The sequence below is a fragment of the Nematolebias whitei genome, chromosome 6, assembly GCF_014905685.2.
Source record: "Nematolebias whitei isolate Nwh7 chromosome 6, NemWhi1, whole genome shotgun sequence".
Classification (NCBI taxonomy): domain Eukaryota; kingdom Metazoa; phylum Chordata; class Actinopteri; order Cyprinodontiformes; family Rivulidae; genus Nematolebias; species Nematolebias whitei.
The window spans coordinates 17803286-17818708 of NC_056503.1; the positions used below are offsets into that span (position 1 = coordinate 17803286).

The window sequence follows — 15423 nt, forward strand, 5'->3', positions numbered from 1 at the left end:
AATTGTTTCAAAGATGTCGTGTTTTATATATATATGTATATGAGCTACCCAAATCTTTTGAGCAAACTATACTTTCTAGTTTTCCTCAAATTATTAAGGTGACCCCTGGGGTGTCCCAAAATTAATCTGTGATGTGAAAGGCCACCGTTGGCTACCCACTGTCTCCGCCATTGCACCTTGGTCCAAGCAAACATACATCTTTGAAACAATTGCTTTCATGCTCTAAAACATGCAGGTGTTGTTGAAGTACAAAAACAACGGCGCCACAACTACAGTGAATTTAACCCCCATTTTTTTGTCTCATCTAAACCTAGGAATTACCTAGAAAACGTGAAACTTTCACCAGTGGATATTTTCAAACATCTCCAGTGTCTGTTCAAGTGTAAACAGAGCTCATGTCTATGTGGTTGGTTTTAAAATAACGTTAAGCAGCGATGCATTTACATGATTACGTTTGATTGTTTCAGCTTGTGTAGGATGGCCCAAAGTTTAAATAATTAAAAAATAATAATAACCATTATCATATATATTTATATATATCTTCTGTGGACCTCTTACCTAACTAATTTGGGTTATCCTCTTCCAGCTGCAAAACTGAGATGATTGAGATCCAGATGAAATGAGATCCACCCTGCTTGTTTGAAGGTCTCTCTTCTTCAGGTCTCTCTTGTAAATGAGTCCTCGAGACTCAGTGGGATCAACCTGTATAAATAAAGGTTGAATGAAAAAACAAGTTTAAACATATTGGCATATCGGATATCAGCCAAAAATCCATTATGGTTCATCCCTGAGTTTCAGGATCACAATGTTTAGTAAAATCTTGTTTCTAGTCGTTCTTCAGCCTCGTCACTGAGGACAAGAAGAGAAATTTGAAATATATTGTATTATTGTATATACTATAAATATATTATAATATATATACACTTGATCAGATACTAGACACAAAGCTTTAAAAATATTCACTATTTTGTATTGTCTTGTGTAAAATAATTTTATAGTAGCTACAATTATACCATGCTGTCGATTTTATCATGACCCAAACAATTAATTTGATCAGAATTAACTTTATTTAAAAAAACCAAAAAAACAAACCCATAAATCTACTTCTGCAGACATACAGTATTTGTTGGTAGCAAATTTTGTCCCATTTTATATCGTAATAATGTTCCCTCGTAACATATGTAAAACTCAAAATGAGTACTATTTAAAATACCGTATGCATATTTACTACAGCTTACACTTAAATTCAGAATGGAGCCTCATTTTTCTCTTTCTGCTTCCCTCGGCTTCTGACTCCAGCAGAGCTACAAAAACTTTAATTGTGTCTCGGTGGACACCACAGAGAGGAGTGCTGGAGACACAACAAAGGAGGATCTGAGGCTATAAATGTCTTCGAACCTCCTCTCATCCTGTCCTCATTATCACTTCCAACACGCAGCTGTACGTCCAGCATGTCCTCCGCTGGTCTCAGCTTCTTCACACTTACTGAAATACTGACGAGCTCTGTGTTTTGTTCTGACGTAGCTCAGCTAAGGCTGCGCTTTGATGAAGGGTTTTGTTCAATAAAAGTTCGAGCCTGCTTAGGCGTGTCTATTAATACCTCTGCTCTCTTTCTGTTGCAGTATCTGGGGTTGGTAGAGGTGGAGGAGTCCAGAGGGATGCACGTATGTGAGGAGGCAGTGAAAAAGCTGAAAGTTGTAAGTACACACACACACACACACACATTTTCTGCTGCAGCACCGACCGATCGACTTTACAAGAACTCATTGCACAGCCAGATGCACCAAACTCATCCAGCAGCGTCGGCCAGAGGAACACACTGATAATACTTTAAAACTTTCCACAGATAGCTCTGCTTCTTCTTGTCACTGGGCTGTGACAGGTGCACCTCCACAAAGTTTTCAAAGGGGAAAGCATCGCTGATAATCCTGGCGCGTGGCACCCCAAAGCGAAAAACTAAGTAACGAGACCCCCGTGTCACGAGCTCCTGTAAAGCTAAAGGCTGGTTTATAGTCTATGAGAAATATGAGCTTGAGTCTTGTTGAGGAAAATAGTGTGTTTTTCTAATCGCAGACCCCGTTTTGTGCTTTGCCCCCAGTCAGAAGAGGTAGAAGGGGATTTGATGAACATATCCTGGTGTGGTTGGTCAGAACTTCATGGGTGTGTGTGTTTATGAAAAGAAGCTGCTGGAGCTCATCTCTGAAAGCAGTGTCTTCTGAGGAGCTGCTGGCTGAGGCTGTGAGAAAAAACAACTAAAACGGTTCCAGCACAAATGATAAAGCAAGTCAAATAAAACTTGTAAAATGATAAAATAACTTGTTGAAGGAGAGTGGACCATTTCTGTGCATGAAGGTGTTTGCACGGGGACACAGGCTGTGATGGCCGACAGAGCAGGGCAGCATAGAGAGATCTGCATCATCTGCTTTTAAGGGTGGTGGTCTCCCATCCATCCATTCATTATCTTTACCTGCATCTTTTTTTCTGAGTCGCAGGCGTCACTGGTGCTCATATCCAGGTACGAGAGGTGGGGGACACCCTGGACAGGTCTCCAGTCCATCACAGGGACACATAGAGACAAACGAGACAAACCACCATTCACTCTCTCACTCAGAAGAGTCCCCGGCCAAGATTCAATCTGACAACCTTCTCGCTGAGGCAACAGCACGACTCACTGCACCGGGGGCGGTTTGTTTGTGTCAAATTCACAAAATACCGTTTCTTCTGCGTTGACAACAGAAATACCAGATCTTCTTTTTCTAACTCCTCTATCATCTGAATAAACATCCATTCTGAAAACCGTGCTGTCTGTGTTGATTCTGAGTGAGTGTGACGTGCGCTGCAGTGAGAGGACTCATCAGGACTACTCCCCGCAGTTTCTCTTGGAGTATAAATAGGACATGTGAAAAAGATTGTCTCAAATCACATCAGCGAGATCCAATTTCTTAAAACCTTGTGAAGCATAACCAGACCGTAAAACTTCCCAGGAGTTCTTGTTGAATTGAAAACTCTAGCAAACCCCCCAAAAATAATAAAAAATTGGCTACGTTTTTTTTTTTTTTTATAAATTGAAATCTGTAGAGAATATATAACACACAATTGCTTTCTGGTTGGAGGAAATTGGCTTTCTGCACAAAAATGTTTTATTTTGCTCATCTCAGACCTGCTGTCCTTATTTAGAGAAACTAGTTTTTATGTTTAATTGTTTTTATCCTGAGCAGCACGGTGGTGCAGTTGATAGAGCTACTGCCTCTCAGCAAGCAGGCCCCCGGTTCAAATCCCGGTCCGAGGGCCTTTCTGGGTGGAGTTTGCATGTTCTCTCCGTGCATGCATGGGTTTTCTCCGGGTACTCCGGTTTCCTCCCACAGACCAAAAACATGCATGTTAGACTGATTGGTAACTCTAAATTGTCCCTAGGTGTGAGTGAGAGAGTGAATGGTTGTTTGTCTCTTTGTGTCCCTGTGATGGACTTGCGACCTGTCCAGGGTGTCCCCCGCCCCTTGCACAGTGATTGCTGGACATGGGCACTGGTGACCCCCGTGACGCAAAATGGAAGAAGAGGGTAAAAGATAATGGATGGATGGAGTTTCCTCCATTCCCAAAATGTTGAGAAATTAAAATGCAAACCAAACAAAATTCAGGACTCAGGAAAATAAAACTGTATAGTCAGAAAATGTATAGTTATGCCCCCCCCCCCCCCACACACACACACACACACACTCTCCAGTGACAGACTGGACTGCTGCAGCTTGGTGGTCATCTGAGTCAGGAAACGTAAAATATGAAAGACACTGGAGTTGTGCAAGAGTAACTTTTAAAATAAAAATGATTTAAAGAAAACGCCTCCATGCCGAGCCACAGACCATCTCATAAGAACTGGACCATTTTAGGTCAGCAGCTCTGGAGTGTCGGGGGGGGGGGGGGGAGCTGGAGGGTCATCCCAAAACTTCAATTCAAATGGTCAACAAATCATTTTTAGGGTACTTAAAAATCCCCCCAAATATCACCATAAAATGCAGAATATTCAACTTTTAACTGAACCGAAATGTGGAGTTTTCAAAAGTAAAGGCCCTTAAATAAATTCAAAAAGTTATTTAAATGTAATGTTTTTATTTCATACTGAGGTAGCTCGTAATCAATAACTAGTTTACTGCAAAAGAATAAATTAAATAAAGTTATATAAGGAGGTCGATATGTTCCATGAGGAACACTTTTTTTTTTATCAAGTAAAAGGACCTTCTGAGAGTTTAGCCAAACCAGTTGACACCCCCCCCCCCCCACCACCACCACCACCACGACAACCTCCACCCACCCCAGTGGGCCTTCATCCCTATTTATTTACCTGTTTATAAGTGGTCTTTCTGTGTATTGTTACAATGGAAAAACAGAAAGTGAACTGTGTGACAGTAGAACACACACTGAGACACACACAGTTGACCCCCCCCACCCCCCAGCTGGGGGATGCTGGACTTAGGGAGCGTGTGAACAGAGTGACACAGGACAGCAAGCGTTAAGCGGTGAAACATGCAGAGGGGCGGCGTCGTGCACACATCAAGAGTTTAAGTCACTCAGTTCAAGATCCTGGAATCCTGAGAAGCACGTGTTGTTTTCTGTCGTCTTTCTCAGACCAAAGAAATCCTCTATATCATAGGAATATTATATATTATATATTATAGGAAAGAGCAATACAAGGGAAACAAAAACACTTTATATTTGTATGGTATCTTGCAATTGTTTTTATATGCCCATCGAAGGCAGACGTATTGTGCTACAGTGTCCATCTATATGTTTGTAAACCTTTTCTGATCCTGCCCATTAATTCTGATCCGCTCAAGACAATTTAAAGAAGCTTCATACACATGCATCATCACCAGAGTGTCACTTATCATCACCTCAGCTCCAAGGTCCAAGATAATTGAATGAAAATTGATACACATTTGTACCACAAGTTGCGTAATCTTTTCATCCCCCAGCTCTGAGGTCAAGGTGAGATGATTTATGAGGTGAGGTCATTATGATAATGTTTTATTGAGTCTCTTTAACTTTCACCTTCATCTGTTAGTTTGGACTTTTGACATGTAAGAACAGGAACAAACTCTCGGGGATTGTCGGGATGTGCAGTAAAACTGCTGGTACAGCTCTACAGAACCTCACTGACCTACACGAGGTGAGGTCAGTGAACAAGGCCTGGCTGATTCTGGCAGATCCTGATCACCACTCCATGATGAGTTCAGGTTGCTTCCATCTGGATGCAGATATCTGCTGCCCAGATGTAGAACGAACAGACTGAAAAACTCTTTCATCCCTGTAGCGATCATTCATTCATTCAACCTTTATTTATACACGTTAATCCCATTGAGCCTCAGGGACTCAGTTACATCAGGCTTCTCAACAAACAGTGATGATTTCATGTTCCGTTATTTTAACGTCTCCATGTCTTGTCTAGTATGGAGGCTTTATATCTCTACTGACTGTGAAACAAATTGGCCCTTGGGGATAATAAATATTCTTGAACTTGAACTTAAAGGTCACAAATCAAGGCCAACTGTTATGCGCGGTTTTTGCTTGTCCGTGCCACAACATCTGATTCGCTCAAGATAATTCAACAAAACTTCATACACCGCTAGACTGCATGCCACGTAATCTTTTCATCACCTCAGCTCCAAGGTCAAGGTCACAAGATCAAAGGTTATACAAGGTCTCTGCTGGTCCAGGCCATTGTTTCAGATTGCTGTGTGATAGTTTGTCGATGGGCGTGTAATGTACTGTACGTGGTCCTGTTGTTTGCTTCCACTGACCTCCCTCCATTCTGTACCTCCTCACGACCCCTAACAGAAAACAAACCTCAGCTCTCAGAAAGCTCAGCTGAGTCAATTTAACACATTTGAGAAATGTTTCACGCATTTACTGCTGCCTCAGTTTTAAATGTGTGTGCCTGTTTTTCTGGTCCCAGTGGACCTTTTCGTTGTTATCGTTCCATTCTCAGCTCCTGCTCTGCACTTTTTGTTTCTGTCATTCTCACATTCTTCCCCTCACTTCTCGTCTTTTCAAACTGTGCATGTGGAGGTTTGGGCTCCTTATCTCCTCACCGTTTGCTGCTTCGCTCCAGTTTCCTGTGTACCTCTTTAACTCAAACTATGCACACCCGGCCTGCAGCCCCACACCCCCACACTCACACTCACGCTGTGTGTTTTTATGGCGGCCTCTGGTGAGTCTTGTCAATGCTGCCTGGTGTGCAACACTTTACTTCTACATCCTGTCTGATCTTAACTCACCTGCTTTAAAGGTGTAATCCCATTTCACATCAGCAGTGGAAGTCGATTTAAAATGTTTCTTTGTGTAGAAGCTTGTTGATCACACATCTGTTTGAAAAACACCAGAAACATTGTGCGATGGACTTTGTTTTACAGAAACCTGAAAACCTAGACAATAAGTTAACTACCATATTTTTCACCCTATAATTCACAGGGTTTTTTTTGCATAATTTGCATGCCCTGCAACTTATATACCAAAACTATGTATTTATGGATTTTTTTCCCATATTTATAAACCAGTTTTTGGCTGCGATATGACTGTTTTCATTAATTCTGACTGAAAAAAATTGAATACCATTTTCAGCTGCTAGATGGCACTCAAGTATGGCATGCTGTTGTATCATGGAATAAGTAAAAGTGGCTATTAATGACACAATCAGCTTGCCATAGATCGCCATCGTCGTCTGCCTGGAGCAACCGTCAAATCAGCTTAATTTTGCTGCGCTGCCCCAGAGAAATGCAGCCGATTTGACCAATGACTTGCATTTATTAAGTAAAAGTTCAACTGAGACACACCTTTGCCTAATGTTGAGCAAACGAATACTTATTTTTAGGTGCTTATTTTGTTAAATTTCGAAGAAATGCACAGCAACTCCTCCCTCTGCGTGTTCATGTTTCCGCATATCATCTTTTGAAAATGCAGCTGATTTGACCGTCAGAGTGCGTTTGTTAAGTAAAAGTTAACCTGAGACACAACTTTACTATAATGTCGAGCAAACAAATAATTGTTTTTAAGTGTTAATCTTGTTAAATTCTTGTTGAAGTCCTCCCATGCACGCTCCCATGGCCGCCATTTGACAACCAATGGATTTTTGGCACAACACCGACCCACATTTCCGTGTTGTCAGTGGTGACGAGTAACAAGCGTGACGCGTCAGCGGTGAAGCATAATAGATGTGAATCATACGGCGAAGCGACATATTTATGGATTTTTCCACTTTATTAGATATATTTGGACTGATGCGACTTATAGGGTGGTGCGACGGGTACGGCGGAAAATACAGTAATTTAAAGATGTTAACGGTTGAAACAACTTCAGTCTCAAAGATTTTATAGCAATTGTTATTTTACATCACCAGTAAGTCCATCTTAGTTTTATCGTAGGTTTTTGTGGTTATTTGCGACCACAAATAGTGGCAACAGATTTATTTCTTCAGCCTGAGGCACTTCCGACTGGAATATATCATATTTCTGTTGGAATAACTATGAACTGCAGAGCTGACAGTGGTGCAAAGGTTTATAAAATACTGTCTGAAATATTTAATAAAAATAACTGTTGTTGACATCCAGTAGATAAATGCCGAAGTATTAAAATGCTCTACTTTACTGTATTATTGAAACCTTCATACGAAGCTTAAAAGGATTTCCTCTCTCCTCTCTTTTCTTTGCAGAGCGGCAAAAAGACGGTAAAAGCCGTGTTGTGGGTTTCAGCAGATGGACTCAGGGTTGTAGATGACAAAACCAAGGTGAGAAGTCTTATTTGCAACTCTGTTCTGCTCTCCCCTCTCTTACTTGCACCTTATCACTTGATGACAAGGAGAGCAAGTGGTACGCTGATGTCCCCCGTAGCTGAGGGATTTGAATACTGGATGTTTGTAGTTTTGGAGATGAGTGTTTTTCTGGACTGGAATTGAACAGAGCATGTAAACCTTAATGTTTTTGATGCAAGATATTCAAGTGTGTAGAAGTTACACTGTGGAGAAGAACAGAGAGAGGTTTTTTTATTTTCTTGTCCAAGGCAGCTCAGAGTGACAGATCCTGTTGAGTGGAGGGAGCAATTTTACCCCCCACCAGGAGCACTGGTAGAGCTAGGGGGTGGCCAGTGGTGACCTTCACCACCACAGGTTAATCTTCGGTAACCCCAATAATTTGAGGCAACTGAACTTTAAGAAACATAAAAACTACAAAGCATAGTTTCCTCAAATTATAGGAGTGGCCGGTTTTCATATGTATTTGGTGGTGGCCATCTTGAATTTTGATGTGGCAGCCCAATTTTTGATTGAGACATTTCATGCACCTACATGCAGCCACACAACAAAACAGAAGTTGACACATTGCTTCTTTTTTTTTTTCCAAGTTAACCAGCTCACAGGACAGACAGACACATAAGGCAGCAGCCATCTTGGTTTTTGACAGGGCAACGCAATTGTCAACAGGAACTTTTTTTGACTAAATGTGATCACACACCAGTATGCAAGCTGGTACCACACCTATTTTTCAAGGTATTGTGCTTACAGCAGTGATGGATGGATGGAGGGTATTTCTGATTCCCTGTCTTTGCTCTGCAATGGAGGACAAAAAGGATACATTTTTCTTTTGTAGACATATCGAGTGCACACAAAGGTATTTTACCTGCAGCTGCAGGTAATAGCCTCTTTAGAGATAAATGCATAAAGTAAAGGTTAAATGGTCATAAGAAAATTAAAATGCCTGATATTATCAGTGTCTATGCATGTGAGTCATCTTTGCTAATGCTGCTTAGTGCAGCAACGAAGATCAAGTAACAACAGACACACGTGCACTTCAGGGTGTCCGGCACCACTGGAGGCCTCCTGCAGTGAGTGCAGAAAGCTGTGGCTCTGTTGAACACTGAGCAGAATGAAAAACAGCCGAGAACAGAAGAGAGACACAAAGCTCACAGAAAATAGACCTTCTTCCCCTTTACTCTTTTTGTTTTGACACCACTCATGTGACCTCACTTTTCCAACCCCCTAATCCCACTCTTTGATTTATGGAATCACCGTCCTCCTTTTACCTTGTCAGTATAAACCTGATCTGTCTCATGCCAGATTAGCTCTAGTGTTCTTCAGAAGCTTCTAAACATGTTGCATGTGGTGGGAAACTGACTTCTGTGTTAAACAAAATCTAATTTTATAGGACTGCCACAGTGTTGTATTTCAAAATGTGAAGAATTTGGGTGTAAAAAATAAGTTTTGTGACATATATGAGAGTATGATATCCTCTTGTTTAGTTTCTGAAGGGTGAGAAACCTTTTTCACACTGCAGTCGGTGTTTCAGTTCTTCTGTGAGCCTGAGGGAACATCATGTAGTTTTCTGTCAGCACCTGACCATGGTCTCACCCACCATCCTCTGGGTCTTCTCCTACTTACCTATGCTCTTTGTTGCTTTACTCATTTCCCCCCCTTGTATTTAAGTAAAGTCTAAACCAAACCACAAAAGCAACTTGCAAATTAAACTTTTATATTTTTTAAATGTAACTTTTATTCATACAGGTCGTCTCATTGAGTCACGAGGACTCATTTTCAGGAGAGACCTGTTTTAGACAGACAACATACAACAAACAATGCAATTAAAATAAAAACAGTGTTATAAAAACACTGTTACTGTTGGCACATGGTCCCGTTAGCAGCATGATGATAATAACGACCACGGCAGCGGACGATGACTGCCCTCCAGAACTGGGTCCGGCAGACACAGAACATTCAAAGTTCCCCGTGGAACCGAACTATTCCGTAGAGTTCGGTCCGTGCAGGCAGATGGAGGATCATGGAGACAGCTGCCATGGTCGCTCATGGGTTGAGAGCTCTTGAGTAAAATCTTAGAACGTCTTCTAAGTTCATATTTGATGAACGCATGCCAAGTAGAAAATGTTGGTTTTGTACGTATATCAGTACACAATGTGACCTGACAGTACACAACTGGTACTCTTATTCTACATATGCTCCAACAAAGCATTAATTATGCAGCAGCAACTACACAGTTTATAGCCAAGAACACAAAGGTACTCACCACTTGTCAAACTTTTTCTCACAGGCCTATACACAAAGTATTGTATACATGGTCATAAGTTTGTAGATATGCCTGTCACAATAACAATAAATCAGTTAATCGCATAATGAATTAAAATTATCGATCTCATATTCATTTATCGGCTTTTTCATTTCTTCGTGTCTCTCTCTTTCTACTGAAGACACTGGATGACAAAAGGCTCAACTCTGGTGTTCTTCACTGACCCCGCCCTTTCTCTTTTCTCTTTAAAATCTATTTTAACGATCCAAAATCACGTTTTTGGATCGTTAAAAGCAGCTAAGCTGAGAAGCTAAGCTACGAGCTAAGCTAACAGGCCAACCTCGGGAAAAAAACCTCTGTCTTGTCAAAGCTCCAAAATTCACGGTTGAAACCCGTGCCTTCATCTAAAAATTTGTTTTTCTCTGCAAAAAGAAGCTGAGAACTTGTTTACTGTTTTTTTATTAACAGTTTTGTGTGAAAAATGTTATGCTAAAGAGCTCAAACCACACTGAGCGTCCGCCATTTTGAGAACCGACTAAAGGAAAAAGAGACAGCCGATGTCACGTCAAGGGGCCTCCTTCCCATTTTTCTTAAAGAGACACGCTGCTCGCTCCCTCACTATCCATCCTTTGGTTCAAACAGTCTTATACTGCCATGCGGTGGTCAAAAAAATATACTACATGCAAAACAATCTAACAAACAATTTTTCTTAAATAATACTAATTATTGTCAAATATGAAACAATTTTATCGTTTATCACAATAATTTCTGAGACAATTAATCGCCCAGCAAAATTTGTTATCGTGACAGGCCCATTTCTAGGTGTGTTTGAGCAAAAGCACTTGGACACCAATGGTGTCATTTTGCTTCAACTACCGTTACTTTTATTTCCAGAAGCCGGCTGTTGTGTGCGCAAACAACAGGGACGTCTTTGAGGAGCAGTTGGTCAGGACAGTCCATTTGTAAGACTCTTACAGATACACTTGTAAAGGTACCACTTTATAATAAGGCTCCCCTTATAGATGGTTAATAAATAGTTAATAGATATGTTATTAATTCCTCTATAAACACTTTATCAATCATTAATAACTTCTTATTATGCATAAGTTAAGGGTGACAAAGAGACAAAACTGACCAGTTTCTTGATAAATAGTGAGCCAAATCTGTTCACCTATATATTTAATCTAGAGTTGTTATATTAAACATTTCAGACTAAGTTACTACCTTGTAAACACAATAAGCATTTGTAAACCCAATGTTTTTTAGGATGTACTTTATCACTGCATTATAAGTATCTACAACTATAGATACACTAACCAGAAGATGACAGTCATGTAACGTGTAGCTCACAGTGATCCACTCACAGAAAATTCCCACCAAACTACAGATTTATTGTATTTCAACTCTTTGCTTTCACTCCTGTTGCAGCGTAGGTTTCAGGTGCACTTTATTGTTTGTTTATTGTTGCTTTAAATAAAATATTCAGCACGGCTTATCAGTAATAATCATACAGATGAAACAATAAATCGTTGAGATATTTTGCAGTTACACATTATTCTCAGGAGAGGGTGGAGACCCCAACACAAAAAATGAAAACTGATTCAGTCCTTGTTAGATGGAGGCTAATCCCTCTGCAGGGCGAATACATAAAGACAACATCTAATAAATAATATTTGTTGAATGTGGATTTAACTTATTCCTTATTGATGCCTCTTCTACTGAGCCTCTTCATCTTTCTGCAGCCATCTACGACTCATTCAGACCTGTTCCCACTCTGTAAATGGTTGATTAATGCATGTGGACCACAGCAGTTTTACAGGGTTTTCTCCGCACATCATCACTAGAAAGAAAACTGTAACTTATTTGTCTGGTTCAGCAGCTTGTTTGAGTTAGAGAGATGTTTCTGCATCAGTGACAAACTGTGCCGCAGTGCTGTTTTCTTCCTTTCACTGATACGAGTATGTAGACTGACACTCCCACAATGATTACGTACACAACACCAGAATATTAATGCATAGAACAACAATTACTACAGTTTTATGTGTTTACAGCAGCAAGAAACCCAGACTCACACAATGCCCTCTGCTCAGCCTTTCACCTTGGTACCAGCATTCCCTTTGAGTCACTAATTGGCCCATATTGAATAGACTTGATTTTTCCACCTCCTTCTCCTCACATCCCTCCATCCCGTCCTCCTTCTCTGCCTCATCGTCCCCTCTCTGTGTTCTCTCCAGCTCTGAAAGAGAGGAAGGAAGTGTGTGGATGAGTGTGTGAACCCTGTAGCCTCTCGCCTCTTGTTTTCCCTCTCTTTCTGTTTTCAAGTGCGAGTCAAAGCAGTGAGCCGGGGGCCCCTTAATATACACAGAGAACGACCGGGGGCCCGCTCAGTTTCATCTGTAGGACCAGCTAAATAACCCTTTTATAGGAGGAAGGATAAGCAGTGGAGTCATCCCAGAGATTAAAAGAGGGTCAGGGACATTAGTTGGTAGTTAGTGTCTTCTCTGTCATAAGTGGATAAGTAAATGTGTTGGGATGGGGGGTGGGGGGGAGGTCATTATGGGATTAAATGAGATTTTAAAGCAGCGTGCCAAATGCACTCACAGCACCCATATATAATGGTTTGATTTAAGTTAATGATTTAATTTTAAAGGAGCTGGCACATCTAGACCTGTTACCAGAGAGCAGAAGGGTTGGCATCATTGGCGGAGTCATCCTGTTATCAGACAGTTGCTGGAGTATCCCAACAGTCAGAAAAACATAGTGAGTGAAGGTCATTAGATACAGAGGATACCATGAACATTAACCCTCTACCGTACGCATAATGATGACAGTTGAAAAAAAATGTTTGGGGTGTTTTTTACATAAAATACACCAAGTAAACATAATCAAGAGACATTTAAAAAAAAAATATATATATATATATATATAGTCAGAGTTTCTTTATTGTCATTCGCACCTCATGTGGTACATGTGGTGGAGCGAAATTATGTACACAGGGTCCCAGTTACATCCAACAATAAAATGTATTAGAAAAACAGTAATAACATCTAAGATATGAACTAAGAAAAACATCAACTAAATATACACTAAGCACTCATAACATAAAAACATTGAACATCAGCACAAACATGAACATGAGTCTGTGAGCAGATGTGCACGCATGAACACATCAACATTGAAACAGATCATCAGCAACATGAAACAGATCAGCAGCAACATGATATGGTTTTTCACAGGGATTATTCTAGTTAGAGATTCATGAGTCTAACAGCCTCAGGGTAGAAGCTGTTCCTCAGTCTAGTGGTTCTACACTTAATGCTCCTTAACCTCCTTCCTGAGGGGAGTGGGGCAAAAAGTGTGTGTGCTGGGTGAGTGGGGTCCTTCATGATGCAGGTGGCCCTCTTCCTGCATCTGGAGGTGTAGATGTCTGTGATGGTGGGGAGGCTGATTCCAACAGATTTCTGTGCAGCCTTCACCACTCTCTGCAAAGCTTTTCTTTCTGCAGCTGTGCAGCCTCCATGCCACACATTGATGCTGGAGCACAGGATGCTCTCCACTGCACACCTGTAGAAGGAGGTGAGGACTGAGCTTCCCAGACCAGCTCGCCTCAGCCGTCTGAGGAAGTAGAGTCTCTGATGAGCTTTCTTGATCAGGCTGGTCGTGTTGTTGCTCCAGCTGAGGTTGTCATTCATGTGTACACCCAAGTACTTGTAGCTGGAGACCACTTCCACCGCAGATCCTCTTATGTTCAGGGGGGTGTAGGTGTTTTTGTTCCTTCTGAAGTCCACAATCATCTCCTTTGTCTTCTTCACATTGATGTGAAGGTTATTCTCTCTGCACCAGCTCTCCAGGTGTTCCACCTCTTGCCTGTAGCTGGACTCCTCATTGTTTGTGATGCATCCCACCACCGCTGTATCATCTGCAAACTTTACAATGTGACAGCCTGGATGGGTAGCTGCACAATCATACGTGAGCAGAGTAAACAGGAAGGGGCTCAACACACATCCCTGAGGAGAGCCAGTGCTGAGGGTTATGGTGGAGGAGGAGAGGTTGTGGATCCTCACTAACTGTGGTCTGTTTGTTAAGAAGTCTAGTACCCAGTTGCAGATGGAGGGGCTTAGTCCTAGTGTGGATAGTTTGTCCATCAGGGTTTGGGGGATCATGGTGTTGAAGGCGGATGTGAAGTCCACAAAGAGCATACGGACGTAAGAGTTTTTCTGCTCCAGGTGGTTGAGCGCAGTGTGGACCACAGAGGAGATTGCATCCTCTGTTGATCGGTTCTCACGGTATGCATACTGATGAGGGTCCTCGTTGATGTTGATGGTTGTTTTGATGCGAGTCATGACCAGTTTTTCAAAGCATTTAGCTACTATCGGGGTGAGGGCCACTGGCCGATAGTCATTCAGACCAGTCACTGTAGAGCTTTTTGGGACAGGGATGATGGTGGCAGTCTTCAGGCAGGTGGGAACTGTCTCCAGGGTAAGTGAGGTGTTAAAGATGTCTGCCAGCACCTCACAGAGCTGATCAGCACATTCCTTCAACACTTTTCCAGGGATGTTGTCTGGGCCAGTTGCCTTGTGCGGATTAATCCTCCTGAAGGTACTCCTTACTTCTGCTGAGGTCACGCTGAGATGCTCTTCGTCCGGTGGTGAGGTGAGTCTGGTGCTGGGTGGTCTGTTCGGGTCTTCAAAGCGTGCATAGAACTTGTTGAGGGCATCAGGCAGAGATGGGTCTTTGGGGCATTGTTCACTCCTTCCTTTATAATCTGTTATGCACTTAATGCCCCTCCACATGCTCCAAGGGTCTTGTGAGATGAATTGACCCTCGATCCTCTGTGCATATGTGCCCTTGGCCCTCTTAATACCAGCAACCAGCTCTTTTCTTGTCCTACTCAGCTCCTCTGAGCTTCCAGACCTGAAGGCAGTGTTCCTGGCTTCCAGCAGGGTACGCACCTCTGCATTCAGCCAAGGTTTTCTGTTTGGGTAGCTTTTAACATTTCTGATAGTGGAGACGGTGTCAGTACATGTACTAATGTAACCCAGAACTGAGGATGTGTATTGGTCAAGATCAAGCGAACCTCCATTTTCAGCAGCTTCTCTGAAAACCTGCCAGTCTGTTCGATCAAAACAATCTCTCAGTATGGGGCCACTGTCCTGGATCCAGCATTTAACTTTCTTTTGTAACGGTCTGGAGCGTCTCAGCGGGGGCATGTAAGCAGGAGCCAGGAAGATTGAGATGTGGTCTGACAGTCCTAGGTGGGGGCGGGGTTCGGCTTTGTATGCATCTTTTACGTTCATGTAAACACGGTCCAGCGTCTTGTCTCCACGTGTCGGAATCGTCACATGCTGATTAAAGCTTGGGA

The 15423-nt window shown here is 42.0% G+C and overlaps 1 protein-coding gene across 1 annotated transcript in view; it reads left to right on the forward strand.

The window, feature by feature from the left end:
- numbl (NUMB like endocytic adaptor protein) overlaps positions 1-15423 on the forward strand; it is a gene marked incomplete in the record, with an annotated part of 65283 nt that overhangs the window by 28722 nt on the left and 21138 nt on the right. Inside the window, 2 exon segments of the mRNA XM_037678075.1 lie at positions 1623-1697; positions 7703-7777. Of these exon segments, the coding sequence (XP_037534003.1) occupies positions 1623-1697; positions 7703-7777 (150 nt within the window).